Consider the following 21,676-nt stretch of genomic DNA (forward strand, 5'->3'; position numbering starts at 1 on the left):
TTCCGAGGAGGCCCTGGTCTGATGGGTCCAGTATCATAGTGAGCAAAGCATAATGTCCTCCATATGACATTCTGCCAAGAGTCCTGTAAACCCACTCTGAGGTCAATGATCCTCGAGGGAACTGGGTCACTTCAGGACATCCTATTTATTTCACTTAGGGTGCTGCCAAAATACCATCTGGTTTCAGTCAAATTAGCAGTAGTCTCACAATCTACCACAAACCTCCAGCAACTATTACACAGCCAAATCAGAGACACATACGATTCCTTAAGTTCCCCACAAGCTTAGCTGCCATTCATTAAACCATGAAATCTGGAGTTTCTTCAATAGCTAGTTGATTTGTTCTATGGATCAACCTAGCATCTGTGACTCTTACAAATACTCTTACAAATGCTCAGTACTGGTCCTCAGTAGGCCCTGGACAACATCTAAATGATTTAATACTGCTGGTTGCTGGTTATTAAGATCTTTCTTTTCCTCATATTCAACAACATCCTCCGGGTCACTGAAGTTTCACTGACTGCTTTCAAAAGATCTTACTCTAGTTATCCAAGATGCTGTTTGGAGCTGCGATCGAGGAACCAGTTAGCTTAGGCTGGATACTCTTTTGCTGCATTCATGGACACATGGGCCGAATGGCCTCCTTCTGTGCTATGGTGGATGGGTCCCTCTCTCATTTCTCAACTTATTTTCCATTTCGGCACTCTCTCTATTTTGTTTTAATCTCCCATGACCTCCGGCGCCACCATGATTCCCGACCCCATCTTCAAACCTCCAGTCTCTCCCGGACCCTCTACTACCCCCTCACAACCTTCTAATCCACAGCCTCTCTCTAAACCCCACTCCCCAGCCTACACCCAGTCTCCCAATGATCTTAGATTGCAGAGGTTTTGTCTCTTATTGACACCAATGCGCTGGATTCCTCATCTGGGAGACTAAGTGTTCCCACCGGAGCTGAATAGCATGCGATTCCATTGGGGACTCTGTTTGTTCAATGACTCAAGACATACAAATGGGCCAGCACTCTTGCCAGCGTGAATTGGGAGCAATTCTCGGCCCAGCGGGCCATGTAACCACTGGGGCTAGAATTAGTGCTAAAGAGCCTGACAAGCTGGAGCTTGCCACACACTCATTACAATCAGGAAGATGGCCCAGAAAAGACCTGTCTTCCCCCGCCCCCGATTTTGGGAGTGTGAAGTGGTCCCACTGCTCGATACCAATGGGGAGATGGGGAATGCCCTCTTCCCCAGGGTTTGCTGCAGGCTCAAGCTCGCCCTCCTCAACAGCGCCTTGGAGAAGGTGACAGATGTAGTCAGCGCTGCCAGTCTCACCAGGAGGAGTCTTGTGATCCTGAGGGGTCAGGGTCACTGGTGAAGCCTCTGCTCTGAGAGGGACAGTGTACCAGGAAGGATTCCAAAGGCTACGGTGCAAGTGTTATCTGGTTGAGGTGAATTCTGCTAATCCCCCGCTTCCTCTGCAGTGGGGCAGAGCTTGTGGAGTGCGAGCATCTGGTGGGCCACTGATTGAGCTTGACCATGCCCATCCTCTTGATGATACTACTGCAGTTTGAGCATTTCCAGAGGTGCGGCTGGGTGGGCTCCCATATCATCAGATTCTCCCCGAACATTAACAGGACACAGTGTTCAGTCTTCAGTGCAGGCAGCCAGGGGCTTGTAAGTAGTACCAAAGAGGTGCATTTAAATCACATACTGCAGCAATGGCGGTCTGAACCAGGCCACTCCAATCCCAAGGGGACCCCCCAGTCCATGAACTTGCCACCATGTCGTTCCCTGCTATTCCCCCAGCAGCCTCCCCCAAGAAATCCCGACAATTTTTGAGAGTTTTTGGCGAGTTGTTTTTAGCCTCTCGCTCCCCCTCAGGTGCCATCGCAACCAGGCCATTTGTAAATAATGTACCAATTCATGCCCATGTGACTTCTGCCTAAGAGGGGCAGAGCTTCATGGAGGGGTGGAGCATGAAGTGTCCAACCTGCTAATAACAGTTCTGCATGGACTTACCGGCGCGGGGCGCAAACTTTGAGAACGGCACCATTGCGCGCTATTCTCCGCCTGACTGCATTTCTCCCTGCCAGCGGCAGTAAGTGGAGAATTGAGCCCAAGTTCTCAATGCGACAGCTGTGACTCTGGCAGGGTCAGAACAAAGCACAAGTTTAATCTCTTCATTGGATCATTCAATGGTTAGAGCACAGCAGGAGGCCATTCTTAGCCCTGCAAATGTTCTCGCTTCAGAATCTTATCCAATTCCCTTTTGAAAGCCACGATTGAATCTGTCTGCACCAGTCTCAGGCACCACATTCTAGATCCTAACCACTCGCTGCCTAAAAAGGTTTCTCCTCATGTCCTTTAGGGCGGCACAATGGCACAGTGGTTAGCATTGCTGCCTCACAGCGCCAGGGACCCGGGTTCAATTCCAGCTTGGATGACTGTGTAAAGTTTGCACGTTCGCCTCATGTCTGTGTGGGTTTGCTCCCACAGTCCAAAGATGGACAGGTTAGGTGGATTGGCCATGTTTAATTGTCCCTTAGTGTCCAAAAGTTTAGGTGGGGTTATTGGGTTCATGGGTTAGGGTGGGACATGGGTCCAGATAGGGTGCTCTTTCAGAGGATCAGTGCAGACGTGCTGGACCGAAAAGCCTCCTTGTGCACTGTAGCGATTCTATTTTATGTTACTTTTGCTTCTGTCGCCTTCCCCATGCTCCCCCCCCCCCTCAATCTACTCTGATCAAACCCCTCACAATTTCGAACACCTCTAATAAATCCCGTCCCAAACTTCTCTTCTCCAAGGATAACAGCTCCGGATTCTCCAATCTATCCACACGTAGCTGAAGTCCCTCATCCCTGAAACAATTCTCACAAGTACCCGCCTTCTGTACACTCTCTAATGCCTTCGCTTCTTTCTGAATGTTTGGTGCCCAGAAATGGACTCAACATTCCAGTTGAGGCCAAGTCAGTAGTTTCTAAAGGTTCATCATGACCCCCTTGCTTTTGTACTCCTATGTCTTCATTTATACAGTCCAGTACCCTCCATCCCCTTTTAACCACTTTCTCTAACTCTTCTGCCACCTTCAATGATTTGTGCCTATATATCACCAGATCTCTCTGTTCCTGGACTCCCTTTAGAATTGTACTTTATACTGCCTGTACTCGTTTTTTCTAACAAAATATATCCTTTCACATTTCCGTGCATTAAATGCCATCTGTCAATGTGTCCACCATCCCATCAACCTGTCGTAAGTCCTCTTGAAACCCATCGCTATCCTCTTCACACTTAACCATGTGTCCACGTTTTGACTTATCTGCAAATGATGAAATTGTGCCTTGGACATCCAAGTCTAGGTATATCAAGAAAATGCCAACCCTCGGAGAGCCCCATTCCACGCCTGCTAACAGTCTGGAAAATCACTCTTCACCCCTAGTCTCGTTTCCCATCACTCGGCCTACTTCATATTCATGCTGCCACTGGCTTCAACTTCGCGGACAAATTTGCTATGTGGCTCAATCAAACACCTCTTGGAAGTCCAAATACACCACAGCGACTGCATTCCACTCATCGGTCCGCTCTGTTAATTCAGCCCCTCAAGCAAGTTGGTCAAACGATTTGCTTTCTGCTGCTTCTCCTTGGTTAATTTGCATTTTTCCAAATAACTGTTATCTTTGTCCTGGATTACCATTTCTAGAAGCTTTCCCACCATCAAAACTGAACTGTAGTTGCTGCGTTTATGCTTGTACCGTTTCTTGAATCTTGTATTGGATTGGAAAATTATGGCCAGCACCTCTATAGTTTTACTCTCATCAGTATCCAGAGAGGCATCTCATCCCGTCCTGATGACTTGTCAACTTGAAGTACAACCAGCCTTGACATCACCTCTTCTTGAAGATATCCCATCTGAAGCCTCAACTATCTCCTCTTTTACTCTAACTTTGGCAACATCTTCTTCCTTGGTAAAGGAAGATTAAAAGTATTAATGTAATAAATACCTCAGGCTCCCCCTGCCTCCATGTGTAGATCAGATCCACTTTTTTGCCCCTAATTAACCTTACATCACCTCTTACCACCTTATTGTGATCCATATGCCTACAAACAATTTTTAGATTCCCTTTTATATTGGCTCTCTCTTCTCACACCCAGATCTGCTGAAATCTCCATCAGGGTTAATTTATGGAGCGTGTGCGCCTGTTTGTTTTCCTACCTGTGGTCACAGGATCGTTGGACTTTGGCTTCTTCTTGCAGACATATGGCCGGGCGATGCCGCAATCTTTGTTTTGCCATCTTCCGGAAGATTCTGTCCGGATAACTCCACAATTTTCCTCCAGTGAGTTTGCTGGCTGATCTGTAGGAGAGAAGAAAGGAAGTACTGTTAAGCCTGGGCCTAAACCAGGCCAAGAACAGGCCTCCTGGTGGTTTGTGTTATGGCCACAATGGGGACACCACGTTCTCCAAAACACTGTTCACACGAACCAGTAAACCACAGAAACGACCCTAAACCCAGCACCGGTCTGTGGCATAGTGGCAATACTCAGCTATGGGAACAGTACAGACACAACAGCCTCAGCAGCACCCAATTAAAGAACAGAATAATATCATGTATGCTATCCAATGATCACGGTTGTAAAGTGAGCCTCGCATCAAGTGATCAGTTTCAGATCACGACTTCAACCAAATTAAATGATAGATAGCATCAGGTATCAACGTGTGCAACCACAATTATGAGAGAGAGAGAAAGGGAGAGCACAATAGACAGAAAACAAGACAGGGGAAGGACGAGAAAGAGAGAAAGCAAGACAACAAGATAACAGAGTGAAAGAGAGAAAGGCTTTGAGAAGAGTTTTTAGGCATATATTTGATGTTTGATATGGCATATCTATGACTAAGCAAGGAGTGTTATATTACTCTTTGGTAATATATCGTTACTCTTTGCTTCGTAATCCAGAATGGTCTGATGGTGTGATTCTGAAGAAACCACCAATCTTTAACTTAAAGTAAAACTGATTTATTGAATAACGATTGATTAATATTGAGTTTGCACACTGCACAGAACTATAACTAGTATGAAAATGAAATGAAAATGAAAATGAAATGAAATGAAAATCGTTTATTGTCACAAGTAGGCTTCAAATGAAGTTACTGTGAAAAGCCCCTAGTCGCCACATTCCGGCGCCTGTTCGGGGAGGCTGTTACGGGAATTGAACCGTGCTGCTGGCCTGCCTTGGTCTCTTTCAAAGCCAGCGATTTAGCCCTGTGCTAAACAGCCTCTGTAATCAAGTAATCTATGTTAAAGTAATAACTCATTTAAACTACATGTGCTGCTTCTATCTAATATTAACTATGCTGTGATCTATCTCTCTTATACTCTACTGGCGAGAAACTCCTGGTCAGAAGAACCCAAGAGCCTCTGACTTCTCATATTTATAGTGGGAACTAGTGGTGCCCTCTAGTGGTTGTGTTACACTGAAATGTAATAATTAACCCTTTACTTCTATACATATATACATATCATTACAAGGAGTATCTGAAATCAGCTGCTGCGATCATGGTAAAAAAAACATGCAGAGTCCCATGTTTCCCTCTAACAATCTGGAATGTTCTATTTGCCACCTGGGGCTCACCAGTCACGTGGCCACTTGAGCAGAGTGCAGGTGGACATAGACATCTGTACCCTTTATAAAGACAAACTTCTTAATTAATATTGTGTCACGGGGTAGGTGAAAGTGGAGCTGTAGGAGTATGTGAGGAGGACATAGAACCCGCTTCATCTGGAATTAGAGATTCAAAACAAATGTGTTTTTCACAAGCTCTCTAAACAAAAAGTAGACATGACCAATCGAGATGGGGCGGCATGGTGGCGCAGTGGTTAGCTCTGACGCCTCACAGCGCAAGGGACCCGGGTTCAATTCCCACCTCGGGTGACTGTCTGTGTGGAGACTGCATAATAAAATTGCCCCTAAGTGTCCAAAGGTTAGGTGGGGTTACAGGGATCGGGCGGGGATTGGATCTGTCGAGGGTGGTCTTTCAAATGGTCGGTGCAGACTCGATGGGCAGAATGGCCTGCTTCTGCACTGTAGGGATTCTATGATTCTATGGAATGTTTCCAGAAGGCTGAAGCAGAAGCAATTTTTCAACCATCTTTGGATATGAGACTGAACGGGGAAAGGACTCCTGATAAAGGAAGAGGAAATAGGATAAATCAGCCTGCAATGCGTCTTACTTCAATTATGGATAAGCTTCCACAACCCATAATGTGAGAGAGATTTGATGAGAGGCATCATGTGGTCGGAAATAAACCGCCTGGATTTGCAAAGGGCAGAGTATTTATGAAGTTATGATATATAAATGAAGGAAGGAATGCATTGCATGCTGTATATATGGGTTTTGATAAAGTGTCTCATTGGAAAATTAATAATAATAATAATAATAATCACTTATTGTCACAAGTAGGCTTCAATGAAGTTTCTGTGAAAAGCCCCGAGTCGCCACAATCCGGCGCCTGTTTGGGGAGGCAAGGATGAATAAAAATGGCATGAACAGGAATGTAGTTGTGTGGATACAGAATGTGTGCTTCTTGGATTCGCAGGATGTGGCCGGTGTTGCATGGGAATCTTTATCTGGTCCTTTGCGTTTTCCCATTTATGTAAACAATTTGGACATAGGCACAAAAGAATGAGATTAAAGTTTGCTGATAATTAGAGCACATGGTAAGCTGAAGAAGAAAGTTGGAGATGACAGGAGGACAAAAACCAGGTTAATGGATTGGGCAGATAGGTGGCAGATGCAGTTCAATGGCAAAATGATATGAAATAGTACATTTTCAAAAAAGAACATTATGAAAAATGAGGACATTTGTAACAAAGTGCAAGAACAGACAGTGTGCGTCATTGGCAATATTTCTTTTGATTATGGGCGTGGAGAAGAGAGATCAAAAGTTACTTAATATTTATTGAACTGATTACCACTCTCCCAGTTGAGGTACTTCAACGGTGATCCATCAGACCACTGCCATCCGCCATCAATGTCCAGATCATTCAGACCAATCCACAAAGTAGCACTATAACCGGTCAGCAGACCTAGAAAAGGAGACAACCCACATCTCAATGAAAAACCGAGTAAAATGCTGGTTTGTGACAGTCTGCCTAGATTAACCCCAAACATTTGTGGGCATCATCACTTCAGGTGGAAGTGGTTCTCCTTGCACCAGACACCTTCCAGTACCTCAGAACTATAACTAGGCCAGGCGCAGGAGTACAAGTACGCAGCTTCCCTTTCCTGGTGACACGTGAATGGCCTCCAGTGACTGAAGGGATGGGCAGGGGCAAGGTCAGTTGGGAGGAGGTGACTCAGGGTGATGGGTGCAGAGTTTGAGTTCTGCTATGTGCTGATGAAAACCCACTGAAAACTTTGGGTGCGATCGAACGGCCACTCTGCGCCTGAAAAGTCACGCGGTGCAGTGTGGCCGATAAAAGCTGGGAGACCCCGCTCCCGGGACCTACCTGGCTCGCAACACCTCGCGAGATCTAACGCAATGTAAATCCTGCCCATTATCCTGCCCACTTTGAGCAAATCTGCACATTAAAGTAAGACAGCTAGTCTCACTTTAATGTACAGATTCTCGAGGTACCCGAGGCATTGGGATCTATCCCCTTCAGCTAGGGAGACCTCGGGTAAGCGCCATTCAGGACTGGTCTCCACAAATGGGGACCAGATGGAACAGCACTCGTGGGGGTCTCCCAGGAGATCGGTTGGCAGGAGCACTGCCAGGATGCTAGGTTGGCACTGCCAAGGTGGCAAGCTGGCATGAGAGGGCAGGGCCCTCTCATAGTGCATTGGGGCTTGGGAGGAGGGTTAAGGATCACTTTGGGAGCTCCAGCAATTGGGATGCCATTTAAAGATGGCGCCCTGATATCGCTCTACACTGAGGAGTTACGGTGAATGGAGCCCCTCAGTGCATAAACGGGGCTATGTGAGGCCCCAGCCGCGCGTTCCCTGCTGAGGCGTCTTTTCTAACCGCAGTGCCCTTTTATAAGTTGTGTTTCTCGAAGCTGCGAGTACCGGGAAACACGTGGCTAAACGTGCTCGCCATGGGACTCTGTTCCCATTTAGTTAAATCCCGCCCCTTGGTAATGAATGCGTGTCCCCACATCGTGGCTGGTAATTTTCCAGCCCTGTTGTCATGGGACCCGCCATGGAGATTCAGTGGCCCAGACTAAATTTCTTGACATTTAGCGGGACCAGATGACATTGGCAATGGGAAGGGCCAGAAATACCTGCTCCACAAGTGGGAAATTGGAATCCAATTTAAAATGAAGACATTTTGGAAATTTCCACTACGCCCACTCAACAATCAGGAAGGTAGTAACTCAGCACTTAGAAACAGTCAGGAGCTAGTGTGTTCAGATTAGTGATGTTCCTGTGCAGTCTGAAAGCAGGCCAATAATGCCTGCTTCACCCCACCTCGGCTCCTCCAGCCATCGTTGTTTCAAACTAAAACGCATAAAACTGAAGCAGGCACTAGTAGCCGCTTGGAGCCTGAACTCTGGTACATCTCGACAACTCCTGTTAGACTTGGCCCTTGACCAATTGCCAGAGGAAGTGACTCACAACATGGGACACCTTCCAACTTGTGTTGAGGCAAAATATTGGCAGGAGCTATCCCCCGGCTCCAGCCTAGCCCCCCCTCGAGATTCCAGGCTGGGGCAGGTCACGTGACCAGCAGAGGCCTGCTGTGGAAAAGAAAACACTGGAAAGATACACAAACATATTTGAGCAAGAACAGTCAGCGAGATCGCAATACACAGAGTAGAAGCCTTTGGGCCTAAACTTCAGCAGCAGCCTACTTTCCACAAATTTGTATCACTGATGAGAAGCAGGTGCTAGCATTGCCAGAGCCAAGAAGATTGGTTGTGCTCTGAACGGTGCTGGATCATCACCCGTTTGACTATGGAGCTGCCAATATTCAAGTCTGTGTACTCGACTCAGAAAGTTCTGGAATGTGCATTGACTGCTGGAAGTTTTGTTTGGAAAGTGGTAATCCTTCCCTTCAGAATGTGCCTCCTGATGCAGAAGTGTTGGCTTCTTCTTAAAAATTTCCAACGGATTGCTGTTGGCAACAATCAGATGAGTCTATCCTGGCTCTGCTCCTCCCTCTGTGCCCCAATCCACCCACTGAACACTTTGGGTAGCTCATGCTTTCTCATCGTAATAATGGAGTTTATGCCACTTCCTATTGGCCAAGAAACAGGTCTACCCAGTTGTGATGGCCGAATGGTTAAGGCGTTGGACTCGAAATTCAATCGGGTTTTCTATGCAGGTTCGAGCCCTGCTCGCAGCCAATGCGATTTCAGATGTTTAGAATCATTTAATTCATAGTCATAGAATCTCTACAGTGCAGAAGTAGGTCATTCGGCCCATCGAGTCTGCACCAACTCTCTGAAAGAGCGCCCTACCTCAGCTCAGTCCCCACACTCTCCCCATAACCCCACCTAACCTTTACATCCCTGGACACTAAGGGGCAATTTTTTAGCATGGCCAATCCACCTAACCTACACATCTTTGGACCGTGGGAGGAAACCGGAGCATCCAGAGGAAACCCACGCAGACACGGGGAGAAAGTGCAGACTCCACGCAGACAGTGACCCAAGGCCAGAATTGAACCCGGATCCCTCGTGCTGTGAGGCAGCAGTGCTAACCACTGTGCCGCTGTGTCGGCCTTATTCGGCTCCCAGGGAAACCGCTGACTCAAGAAATGATGAGGCGAAGTCAAGGCTGACAAGACGCTAATTAAGAGGGAGGAGCCTCAGCATTTAATGACCGCACCCCTGACATCTAGTTTGTCTTTGGGGGAGAGGGCCCACAGTGCAACATCCCAGCGAGGAATTTTTGAAAGAAGGAGAGGGGGAAAAAAGGGGAAAATAACTGCCAGTTTAATCTTTTCAAGGGCAAAGTCTGAAGACTTGACTCCTGGGGAAAGACAACTGATAGTCCATCAGTGATTGTGACACTGGCGTGACAGTGAAGAGCTGGAATGGCAAAGAGAATGCACAGCTACAAAGCTACAAAACTTGCAAAGAGATACAGGATGAATCAACCCAGGATTGTTTTGATGTGTTAGTTTGGCTCTGCGGGTACACTCATGACACTGAGTCTGAAGGTCAGGGTTCTGCCCTCAGTCCACAGAAATGAGCACGTAGTCTAGGCTGGTGTCTCAGTGCAGGACTGAGAGAGAGCTGTATTCTTTGAAGAGGTTAATTTTCAGATGAGACTTAAAACAGTGACCTCGCCTGCCTGATCAGGTGGATGTGAAAGATTCAGCGGAGCTATTCAAGTTTCCCCCGTGCCCTGACCGCTCTCAATTAAAACAGATTCAAAGACTGTTTGTGGAACTTTGCTGTGTGAAAATTGGTTGCCTTGTCTCCCTACGAAATAACAGTGGCTACACGAGTCAAATAGTGCTCGTGAAGGACTATTGTACCAGAAGGCTGCTGTTTAAATCCAAGTTATTTGTTTCATTTAACGCCACACGTTCCATTTGTGATTTGAACCACCTGCTACTTGCCGTTTCTCAATGGCTCCCGCATTGGAGAAAGCTGATGGAACACGGAATAAAGAACCTGCATTTACATAGACTCTTTCACAAGCTCAAGACTTCCTGAAGCACATTACAGGTATTTTTGAAGTGTTGACACCATGGAAATGAAGCAGCCAATTAGCGCACAGCAAGATCCCTGAAAGAGCAGTGTGATTTGACCAGATCAGCTGTTTTTTGTGATGTTGGCCAATGGCCAGGGGATAATTCTTGGTCCCACCATTAGGAGAAGTTCCCCCGTTATTCTATCGAGTAGTTCCGTGGGGTCTTTTACATCCACCCAAAGAGGCAGACTTAATGGCACATCCGAAAGACGGCAACTTTGAGAGTGCAGCACTCCCCGAGTACCCAACTGGAGCGGCAGTGTAGGTTACAGGCCAACATCTCTGGAGTGGGCCTTGAACCCAGGATTTTGTGACTCGGTTGGACACACTACTGACTGAGGCATGGCTGGCCTGTCTTCCAGCCGTACCGTTAATGTAGGTTTGCTCGTGAAGTTCAGTAATGCTGAGGAGGTCAGAGCTCTGCTGCTGACAGCTAATCCAGGCCTCGCTCCAGGAGAGAGTGGACTGAAAGTTGAACTGATAGCAGCTATGGGTCAATGGGTCCTTGTCCCAGAATGTTTCACAGTCATCACCTAAGGACAGAAAAGATTTATCATTAAAAGTCCACAGAACCAGGAGACTCATCCAATTCAGCCAACAGGCACACCAATTAAGGCCACAGATTTCCACAAGAGATCAGAAACAAACTGGCCAGACAATACATATTTTGCAAGTGAGAACATCGATACGAGAGGAAACCCTGCTGTAAACAGAGCAATCAAAATCTTCTAACGCCCTACACAACAAGTGCATGCGTTAATAGATGCTAACTTTAAAATATACATTCTCAGGAAGTACACATCACTGGCAAAACCAGAATTTATTGTCCATTGGTATCTCGTTACCATTGAGGAGTGGTAATGGGCTGTCCATGTGGTGTAGGTCCACTCACGGTGCTGTTAGAAAGGGAGGCCAGGATTTTCCAGCCTCACTGTGGTGGAACCCGCTGTGGAAAGCCAACCAAACGTCCACTGACGTCAGTGGCACCGGTGAATCCCGCAGGTGGAAGGGACTGGAAGAAGTAGCCAGAAGTTGCAGGATTCTGACCCAGTGACAACTGTAGGAACAATGTCAAAGTTCCAAGTCAGGATAGTGTGTGACTTTGAAGGAGAACACAGAGGTGGTGGTGTTCCCAAAAGCATCCTGTCCTTGTCGCTCTGGGTTGCAGAGGTCACGGCTTTGGCAAGTGCTGTTGAAGAAGCCTTGGACAGTGTTTGCTGTGCATCGTACACACCCTAGCCACACATAGCAGATTATGAACTTCAGCGCTGTCTGCACAATTACGACCGTTAGCTCTCAACCGCTGGCGACACTCCCTCCTTCAGCTCATTACTTCCTTGCTCACCCCCCAACCTTCCATCCTTGCCGACACATCCCCTCTTTCATTCCATTCCCTCCAACCTCTCTCCTTCCATGACCCATTATCTCCTGCTTTCCCCTCATCTCCTGCTGTTTTTTTCCCCAACTCTTCCATCCCCCACTCATCAGCTTCCTCCTCTCACCTCCCACCCTCCACGCCCACCCCTCTCCAATGTGCCAGCTGTAGCTCGATGGATAGCATTCTCTACAAACATGCAAATATATGATTTAGGAACAGGACTAGGCCACTCGGCCTCTCGAGCCTGCTCTGCCATTCAATAAGATCGTAGCCAGTTTATTAGTACCTCCTCCCTACCCCCCCCCGATAACCATTTGCCTCTACTGGGGCTGGTTTAGCACACTGGGCTAAATAGCTGGCTTTTAAAGCAGACCAAGGCAGGCCAGTAGCACGGTTCAATTCCCATACCAGCCTCCCTGAACAGGCGCCGGAATGTGACGACTAGGGGCTTTTCACAGTAACTTCATTGAAGCCTACTTGTGACAATAAGCAATTTTCATTTCATTCTTGCTCTCCAAGGATCTAAATAGCTCTGTCTTAAAAATATACAAAAACTCTGCTTCCACCACCTTTTCAGGAAGACAGTTCCAAAGACTCACGACCCTTGGAGAGAAGAACATTTCTCCTCATCTCGGGCTTCAATAGGCAAGCCATTATTTATTTATTTTTATTTTTTACAATTATGGGACAGTTTAGCGTGGCCAATCCACCTACCCTGCACATCTTTGGGTTGTGAGGGTGAGACCCACGCAGGCACAGGGCGAATGTGCAAACTCCACACAGACAGTGACCTGGGGCCGGGATCAAACCCAGGTCCTCGGTGTTGTGAAGGCGAACCCTTATTTTGAAACAGTGTCCCTTATTCTAGGTTTGTCCACAAGAGGAAACATCCTCTCCACATCAATCCTGTCAAGAAATCCTTCAGGATCTTATATGTTTCAATAAAGTCACCTGTTATTCTTCTAAACTCCAGTAGTTAACAAGCCTAGTCTGTCCTTTCCTCATAAGACAGCTCAACCACCCCCTGGTATTTGCCCGGTAAACCTCCGCTGAGCTTTATAAACGCATCATAATAATCTTTATTGTCTTACATTAACACTGCAATGAAGTTACTGTGAAAAGCCCCAAGTCGCCACACTCCAGCGCCTGTTCGGGTTCACAGAGGGAGAATTCAGAATGTCAAAATTACCTAACAGCACGTCTTTCGGGATTTGTGGGAGGAAACCGGAGCACCCGGAGGAAACCCACGCTGACACAGGGAGAATGTGCAGACTCCGCATAGAGAGTGATCCAAGCCGGGAATCGAACCTGGGACCCTGGCGATGTGAAGCAACAGTTCTAACCACTGTGCTACCGTGCTGCATTTCTATCATTCCATATATAAGGTAACCAACAGTATCCCAGATGAGGTCTCACCGGTGCCCCGTAAAATGAAGCATAACCGCTCTATTTTTGTTTTCAATACCATTCACAACAAATGACATTCAGGAGCTTCCCTAATTATTGCTGTATCCGTATTCTAGCCTTTTGTGATTCATGCGCTAGGACACTCAGATCCCTCAGCATCTCAGAAATCTGCAATCGCTTCCCAATTAGATAACATGCTTATTCGTCTTGTCAAAATGGACATTTTCACACTTTCCCACTCAATTATCCTAGGTCTACCCCTTTGTAGCCTCCTTATTTCCTCTTCACAACTTATCTTTGTGTCATCGGAAAATTTAGAAACCATCTCTTTGGACCCTTCATCCTACATCCCTACATTTATCTAAATTGTAAAAAGTGAAGTTCCAGCGCTGATCCCTCTGCCACACCACGCATTATATCCTGCCAACCAGAAAATGACCCATTTGTGCCTACTTTCTGCTTCCTATTGCCAACCGATCTTGCACCCATGCCAACATGTTATCCCCACACCTATACTCTAAAGGTATTTCATTGGGTGTAAAGTGCTTTGGAATGTCTGATTGTCATGAAAAGTGCTATATAAATGTTTTCTTTTCTTCTTTCTTTCTTGTTCCATTTCCCCCTGCTTTCTGCCCCGCGACATCTCTCTCTCCCTCCAACCCCTCGCATTTCTTCTCCCTATTACCCCCTTTCCATTCCCCCAAATCCTTCCCCTTCATCCTCCTCGCAGCTCGCTTTCATCTTCTCCACCCTCCTCTGCTTCCTGTTAATATGGTTATTATTTTTAAGGCCTTCCAGAAAGTATTTGAAAAAGGTTTCATATAAGCGATCGTTGACAAAATTGAGAGTGCCTGGAACTGGACGATCTCTGGTTGGCTTGAATAGGAAATTGATTAGTAGATCAGCTCATAGATCTGTGGTCCAACTGGCAGGATGTGACTCGGGGTATTGCCCAGGGAGCTATACTGGGACCTCAGCTTCTTATGATATTTATAAATGATTTGGACGAAAGAATACAGAGCTATGCATCTATATTTACTGGCGACCCAGTGAGTGTAGTTGGACAGACAAAGTTGCAGAGGGTCGCTAATAGATTAAGTGAGTGGGAACAAAACTAACAGATGAGAGTTCAAAATGGCGAAGATCCAAGAATTAATCCAACGATATTCCAAATAGAGAGAAGCTCAGAACGATGAGCAAGATTTGATGGTCCAAGCATAGGAAGCGGCAAACATCTAGTGGACTGACACACAAAAAGCAATAATGAAAATGTTAATGGAACATTGTTCTTTATCCAAAAAGGCCCGTAGAACAACAGTGTGGAAGTTATGTTACAGTTACATAATCTCACCTTCTGGAGACCTGCAGTAGTTCTGAGCACCACACCTCAGGGAAGATGTACTGGACTTGGAAGGGGTGCAGAGCAGATTGAACAGAATGATACCAGGCACTGAAAGAGTTAAATGTTGCAGAGAGGTTTCAAGGAGGAGATTTGCGTTCCCTTAAATATAGATTAATGGGCAGCACAGTGACACAGTGGTTAGCACTACTGTCTCACAGCGATAGGGACCCAGGTTCGATTCTGGCCTCGGGTGACTGTGTGGATTTGCACATTCTCCCAGTTTGTGTGTGGGTTTCCTCCGGGTGCTCCGGTTTCCTCCCACAGTCCAAAGATGTACAGGTTAGGTGGCATTCTAAATTGCCTCTTATGATGTGGTTCCAGGGCAGGGGCTGGGTGCTTTTTCGATGGGATGGGTTAAATGGCCTCTTCTTTCTGCATTGTGAGGATTGCATGATTCTATAATTAAGGGGGAACCCAATTATCCTTTTTAAGATGAGTGAAGGATTTGATAGAGCAAATAAATTATTTCTTCTGCTAACGAAATCCAGAACAAGAAGGCAGAACCTTAAAATTTGAACCAGGCGGTGTGGAGCCAACGTCAGGAAGTACTTGCTCACACAGTGGGAATAGAAATCTGGAAATCCCACCCCCTGTTGAGCCTTGGAGGGGAAACTGAAAATGTTGAATCTGAAACTGATGGGACCTCTGACAGACGATGCTATGTAAGGGATATGGAACTAAGTTGATTAAATGAGGTTAAGGCACAGATCAGCCATGATTTCGCTGAACAGCAGAACAGGCTTGAAGGGTTGACTGAATTACTCCTGTTCCATTGTAACCTGTCATGCTGGGAGGTCTGAATACCAAACCCATGCCTTTTCGCACCGAACACTCGAATATAAGGGCTTTAATATAATTTGCTAACCACATTCCCACCGAGTGCCAAAAATAATATTTTTATCCTTAAATGCTGCACAGGGGGCTTTGCAAACTCTGTAATGGGTGAAGGAGCGCACAAAGCCCTTTTTTCTCCTCCTCGATCTCTCCCTCAGACAGTGACTCACCCCCGGGTGCTCACCCAGCGGTGCCAGCTGCCACTTCTCACAATTGACCATTCTTCATGGGCGAGGCTGAACTGCCAATGTTGGCAAGCCGGTCAAGGCAAGAGCGTCTCAGAGCCAAGTCCAGCGCTGTCCTTGTGTGACATTCAGCAGCAGTCCTGGCTGAATGCCCCCAGTCACCATCCAGAGACACTGCAGGCTCTCAACACCATGAGGGGCAGGAGCTCATAAGTCGTCCTCCCCCAGTTGGGCGAATCACGATTCTCCCAAACTTGGGCATCACACCATCAAGTCATTACCTGGCATGTGTCCCAGGCACGACAGACCGCTAATATATTAATCACATTCTGATGTTCCCTTGCCTGAAATCTCAAAAACAAATGGGCTGTATTATAAGATGTGTGCTTGTACCTCTTTTAAATTACATCAGAAACAAATGATAACTCATAATGCATTTCAGCAGAATGATAAACTTGTACAGCTCCAGGCAGCGTGATTATTATTATTAGGGGTCAGAATTTAATGTTGCAAGAGATACATTGAAGATGCTTCACCAAGAAATCCTGAAGAAAACATTCTGCTCTTCTGCAATGGAATAAGAAAGAAAGTTTGAACAGTGCACAAAGCGAGGGGAGGATATAGAGACACGGATGATGTGGGAAGGCACAGAGAAAGTGAACTTAGAGAAAGAGAGACAGCCTTACGGGTGTGTGCAAGGCTGAGAGAGTGAGAATGGCGGAGGGTCAGAGAGTGAGAAAGGAGTGGGGTCAGAGAATGAGGGAGGGACAGGGCCAGAATGAGACAGAGGCAGGGACAGGGCAAGAATTGGGGTGGGGCCAAAGAGGGTGTGGGCTGCAAAGTAAGGAAGGGGTGGGGCAAGTGTGAGAGCAGGGCCGGGCCAGAGTGAGAGCAGGGCAGGGTCAGAGTGAGGGGGACGGGCAGAGAGAGCGAGTGGGAAATCAGAGAGAGCATGTGGGCAAGCAGAGAGAGCATGTGGGCAAGCAGAGAGCGCGAGTGGGCAAGCAGAGAGAGAGCGGCGAGGCAGGCAGAGAGAGAGATAGAGACGATGCAGGCAAAGATAGAGAGACAGAGATGGAGGGATGGTCAGAGAGTGAGGGGGGATGGGCAGAGAGTGAGAGGGGATGGGCAGAGAGTGAAAGGGGACAGGCAGAGAGCGAGAGGGGGTGGACAGAGAGGGAGATGAATGGACTAAGAGTGAGATGAGACGTGCAAATAAGTGGGGTGGGCAGAGATAGAGAGGTGGCAGGCAGAGAGAGAGATGGGCAGGCAGCGATAGAGAGAGGGAGTAACAAGTTACGAGCAGAGAGCAAAAGTGGGAGGGCAGAAAGCTCGAGGGCATGGGCCAGCGGACGAGAGGTGGCAGGTGCCAGAGTGTGAAACGATAGAGAAGAGTCAGATTGTAAGAAGGGCAGAGTGCGGGACAGGATGCAGGGCCAGGCAGTGAAAGAGGATGAGAGATGGGTCGGGGTCAGAAAGTAAGCTGGGGGTCAGAGTGACAGAGGGGATAACGTCAGTGAGAGCACCCGAGGGGTCAAATTGAGGGAGTGGGTGTGGCCAGAATGAGGGCGGGGTTGAGGATGAATGCTGAGGGCAGGGGGAGGGGAATGAGCACAAAGTCAGAGAGAGCGAGAGAAAAAATGCACATGCAATGGTGGGCCAGAGTGTGAGGGTATGTGAAAGAACTTGAGCAGGCTAGAGCGCAAGTGATCAGCTATGAGTGCAGGCCAGAAAGCAAGGGGTGTGGGGGGAGAGAGCAGGCCAAAGCATGGGGGAGGATGCCTGCACGTGAGGGTGGGCCAGAGCATGAGGTAGACACAGCAGGCAGTGGATGGGTGTGAGAGCTGGAGAGAGGATGAACGAGACAGACAGGGAGGGTGATTGAGTACGTATGAGAAAGATCACTGTATTCACACCATCACAGAATTGTTACAACGCAGATGGAGGCCATTCAGCCTGACATGTCTGCACCGGCTCTTTGATTGAGCAATTGACTTAGTGCCATTTTCCATTCTCCCATCTCCTCTCCAACCCACTGCTAACTCACCCTAGATAACAGTTAAATTCCCTTTGGAATGCTTCAATTGAACCTGCCTCCACCACATGCTCAGGGAGTGTTTTTTAGGTCCTATCCACTCGCTGTGAAATATTGTTTTCTCATTTCACTTTTGCTTCTATTGCCAATTACTTTAAATCTGCGCCCTCTGGTTCTCGAACCTTTCACAAGCGGGAACAGTTTCTCTCTATCCACTCTGTCGAGACTCCTCATGATTCAATCCCTCAGTCTTCTCTTCTCCAGAGAGAACAGTCCCAATGTCTCCAATCTGCTCTTCAGAGCAGCACGGTAGCACAAGTGGCTAGCACTGTGGCTTCACAGCACCAGGGTCCCAGGTTCGATTCCCCACTTGGTCACTGTCTGTGCGGAGTCTGCACGTTCTCCCCGTGTCTGCGTGGGTTTCCTCCGGGTGCTCCGGTTTCCTCCCACAGCCCAAAGACGTGCAGGTTAGGTGGATTGGCCATGATAAATTGCCCTTAGTGACCAAAAAGGTTAGGAGGGATTATTGGGTTACGGGGATAGGATGGAAGTGAGGGCTTAAGTGGGTCGGTGCAGACACGATGGGCCAAATGGCCTCCTTCTGCACTGTATGTTCTATCTCTCTATATAACTAAAGTTCTTAATCTATAGTGCCACTACCACCCCTCCCTTTCCTGAACACCTTGTATCTAGAAATATTTAACACCAAGTCCTTTTCTTCCCGTACCGGCCTCCCCAAACAGGTGCCGGAATCTGGCGATTAGGGGCTTTTCACAGTAACTTCATTGAAGCCTACTTGTGATAATAGCGATTATTATTATTATGATTGTTTGAGCCAGGTCCCTGTTATGGCCATATCATTGTTACACATGGCAATCTGCACCTGTAACTCACTGATCTTATTTATCAATCTGTGCATTCACATAAATGCACACTGATCCTAATTTACACTTTCTCACTTATCTGACCCCACCTAACAATTTACTATTCCTCGTGTTATCTATCTCACCCAGTAATCTGTGCAATTTAGTATTCCCTTTGATAATTCCTTCTGGCTCCCACATTGCTGCCAAGTTAGTTTAAACCTTTCCCAATCACACCAGCAAATCGTCCCGCTAGGAATTCACTCCTGGCTCTTATTTACATTTAAACAAAACTGAAAATGTAGGACTGGATTTTCAAGCCCTTCCCTCTGGTGGGATCTCCCGGACCGAACTTGCACCCAGTCTCTGTCCTGGGATTGGGAGAGTCTGAAGGAAACCCTGTCCTTTGTTATTCTTTTAAAAAATATATATTTATTAAAGTTTTTTAACACAATTTTTCACCCTTACAAGCAATAACGCACCCCCCCCCCTGCCCCCCGCCCCCGTAACAAAATAACAAGAAATCGCACAGAGCAAGATATATACATGGTAAAAACGATATGTTACATAGCTTTGTACACTGGCCCGCTCCCGGACGTGCGAGTTTCCCAAATCCTTCATGTTTTCTCTTGCTCATCCACCCTCCCCCAGCTCCTCCTCCCATTCCCCTCCCCCCCCCTCACAGGACGTCCCCGTCCAACCCCGTCCCCTAGGTTGCTGCTGACCGACCTTCCTCTAATGCTCCGCGAGATAGTCCAGGAACGGTTGCCACCGCCTGTAGAACCCCTGTGCAGACCCTCTCAAGGCAAACTTAATCCTCTCCAGCTTTATGAATCCAGCCATGTCGTTTATCCAGGCCTCCACGCTGGGGGGCTTCGCCTCCTTCCACATTAGCAAGATCCTTCGCCGTGCTACTAGGGACGCAAAGGCCAGAATGCCGGCCTCTTTCGCCTCCTGCTCTCCCGGCTCGTCCACTACTCCAAATATTGCTAGCCCCCAGCTTGGCTTGGCCCGGACTTTCACCACCTGAGATATTGCTCCCGCCACTCCTCTCCACAATCCCTTCAGTGCCGGGCATGACCAAAACATATGGACATGGTTCGCCGGGCTCCCTGAGCACCTTCCACATCTGTCCTTTACCCCAAAGAACCTACTCAATCTCGCACCCGTCAAGTGCGTTCGGTGAACCACCTTAAATTGTATCAGGCTAAGCCTGGCACACGAGGAGGAATTAACCCTCCTTAGGGCATCAGCCCATAGCCTCTCCTCAATCTCCTCCCCCAGCTCCTCCTCCCATTTACCCTTCAGCTCCTCTCGTCCTTTGTTATTCTAACTAAACTTACAAATAAAGACTGATTTTGTGAAAGAAAAGAGAACTGATAGTGGACTAAAACCCCAGAAACTCTGACCTGAATTCTAGGTCATATTCACATCAACCTAGAGACAGCCCTCCCACTGCCCTCTTCAAAGGCTGAAGCTCACTTACTTTTGATGGGACAGAACCCCCACCTTTCGTCCAACCCATAATCCACTGTTGTTGCACACCAGAGATGTCCATCCTCTCGACCGATGCTGGTGCAGTCATGGTACCACTGATTATCGTACATAAACGGAATGGTGCATGGCTTCCCGTGAGAGTTTCCCTGGATGGTGTATATTTCTGAAGGGAAGAGAATATATTGTTAAGGACCAAAAGGGGGACTGTATATATTGACACCGGCAAGTCTCAGCTGGAATGGAACTGATTGGACAATATCCCTGCCAATCACTCCTGTTCGTGACTGGGATTGATTCTGAACAGATGAATTAACAATCCACACCACCAGAGAAATAATTTGAATGTAGTTTCAGTCATGGGTTTGGAGACTCTGAATCACTGACGGGCAACCTGTGGTCCAGGGGTCACATGGGTTCCCACCTCAGGGTTCTGAGTGTGGCCCACGAGACATTGGCTAGAGTTCTCCGGTTGTCTGGATTCACTTTTCCCACCAGCAGCGCATCTCCCCCATGGTCCTCGCGGCAGCATGGGTGGTTCCAATGGGAAATTCTATTGACACGCAGCTGAAGATAGAATCCCGCCACCAGCGAACAGCGCGCCTCAGAGAAACATGCAGCTGTGGGATCAGAGAATCCCTCTCATTGTGTTGACTGTTTCCCACATGTAGGTTGTCACATTCCCCTGATTTCCATCCATACAGCTTTTTTCCTGCTGGTATGACTGAACGTTACACTAGTAAAGCAAGGGCAGGTGCAGTGAGGTGCGTGCCAATTTCACACAAGTTGAGGGTCGTGTGCTCCATCTGCATCCAATCAAGAGTAAGTATTTATTTTGTTTTTACCACTTGACGTTGACAACAGTTAAGAGTCATACTGTCATGCAGCACAGAAAAGTCCCTTCAGCCCATCGCTTCTGTGCCGGTCAAACAGAACCACCTAACTAATGTAGTCCTATTGTCCAACACTTGGCCCATAGCCTCAAATACCTTGGGATCGCAAGTGCACATCTATACAGTCACTGATTCATACAGCACAGTTCTATTAATATATAAATGATTAAGCATTTTCTATAACTCGTTATGAAATATTCCGCATGTATTAAATGCATTTAATCTTATCCAAGAGTCTTGGTTAGTGAACATGTCCGATTTTAATCTTGCAGCCCACTGAGTTGAAGGAGGGTTACTCATACGGCCCACTCACTAGCCTAGGTTGCCTATCCCTGCTCTAAATCAAAACTACAAAGTTCTACCCCCCGACCTCCAACTGTCTGGCTTACAGTGATGTCAATACCCTGTTAAAAAGAGCAACCTCAAATCTGAAACAGAAGTATAAAGTGATGGACACAAATGAATAGTGTATGTCAGATAGTCCG

The 21,676-nt window shown here is 47.3% G+C and overlaps 1 protein-coding gene and 1 non-coding gene across 4 annotated transcripts in view; one reads left to right on the plus strand and one right to left on the minus strand.

Annotated features, from left to right (window-relative positions):
* mrc2 (mannose receptor, C-type 2) overlaps positions 1-21,676 on the minus strand; it is a 603,955-nt gene that overhangs the window by 432,412 nt on the left and 149,867 nt on the right. For all 3 annotated transcript variants that reach the window (XM_072486972.1, XM_072486974.1, XM_072486973.1), the window contains 4 exons: positions 20,291-20,464; positions 11,069-11,233; positions 6,968-7,081; positions 4,210-4,350 (listed from right to left, as the gene is read on the minus strand). In XM_072486972.1, the coding sequence (XP_072343073.1) occupies positions 4,210-4,350; positions 6,968-7,081; positions 11,069-11,233; positions 20,291-20,464 (594 nt within the window). The remainder of the gene's footprint in view (positions 1-4,209; positions 4,351-6,967; positions 7,082-11,068; positions 11,234-20,290; positions 20,465-21,676) is intronic.
* On the plus strand, positions 9,262-9,342 carry trnas-cga (transfer RNA serine (anticodon CGA)). The gene has a single exon. It is a non-coding gene; the product is annotated as a tRNA-Ser (tRNA).

Source organism: Scyliorhinus torazame, chromosome 21 (assembly GCF_047496885.1).
Source record: "Scyliorhinus torazame isolate Kashiwa2021f chromosome 21, sScyTor2.1, whole genome shotgun sequence".
In the NCBI taxonomy this organism is placed as follows: domain Eukaryota; kingdom Metazoa; phylum Chordata; class Chondrichthyes; order Carcharhiniformes; family Scyliorhinidae; genus Scyliorhinus; species Scyliorhinus torazame.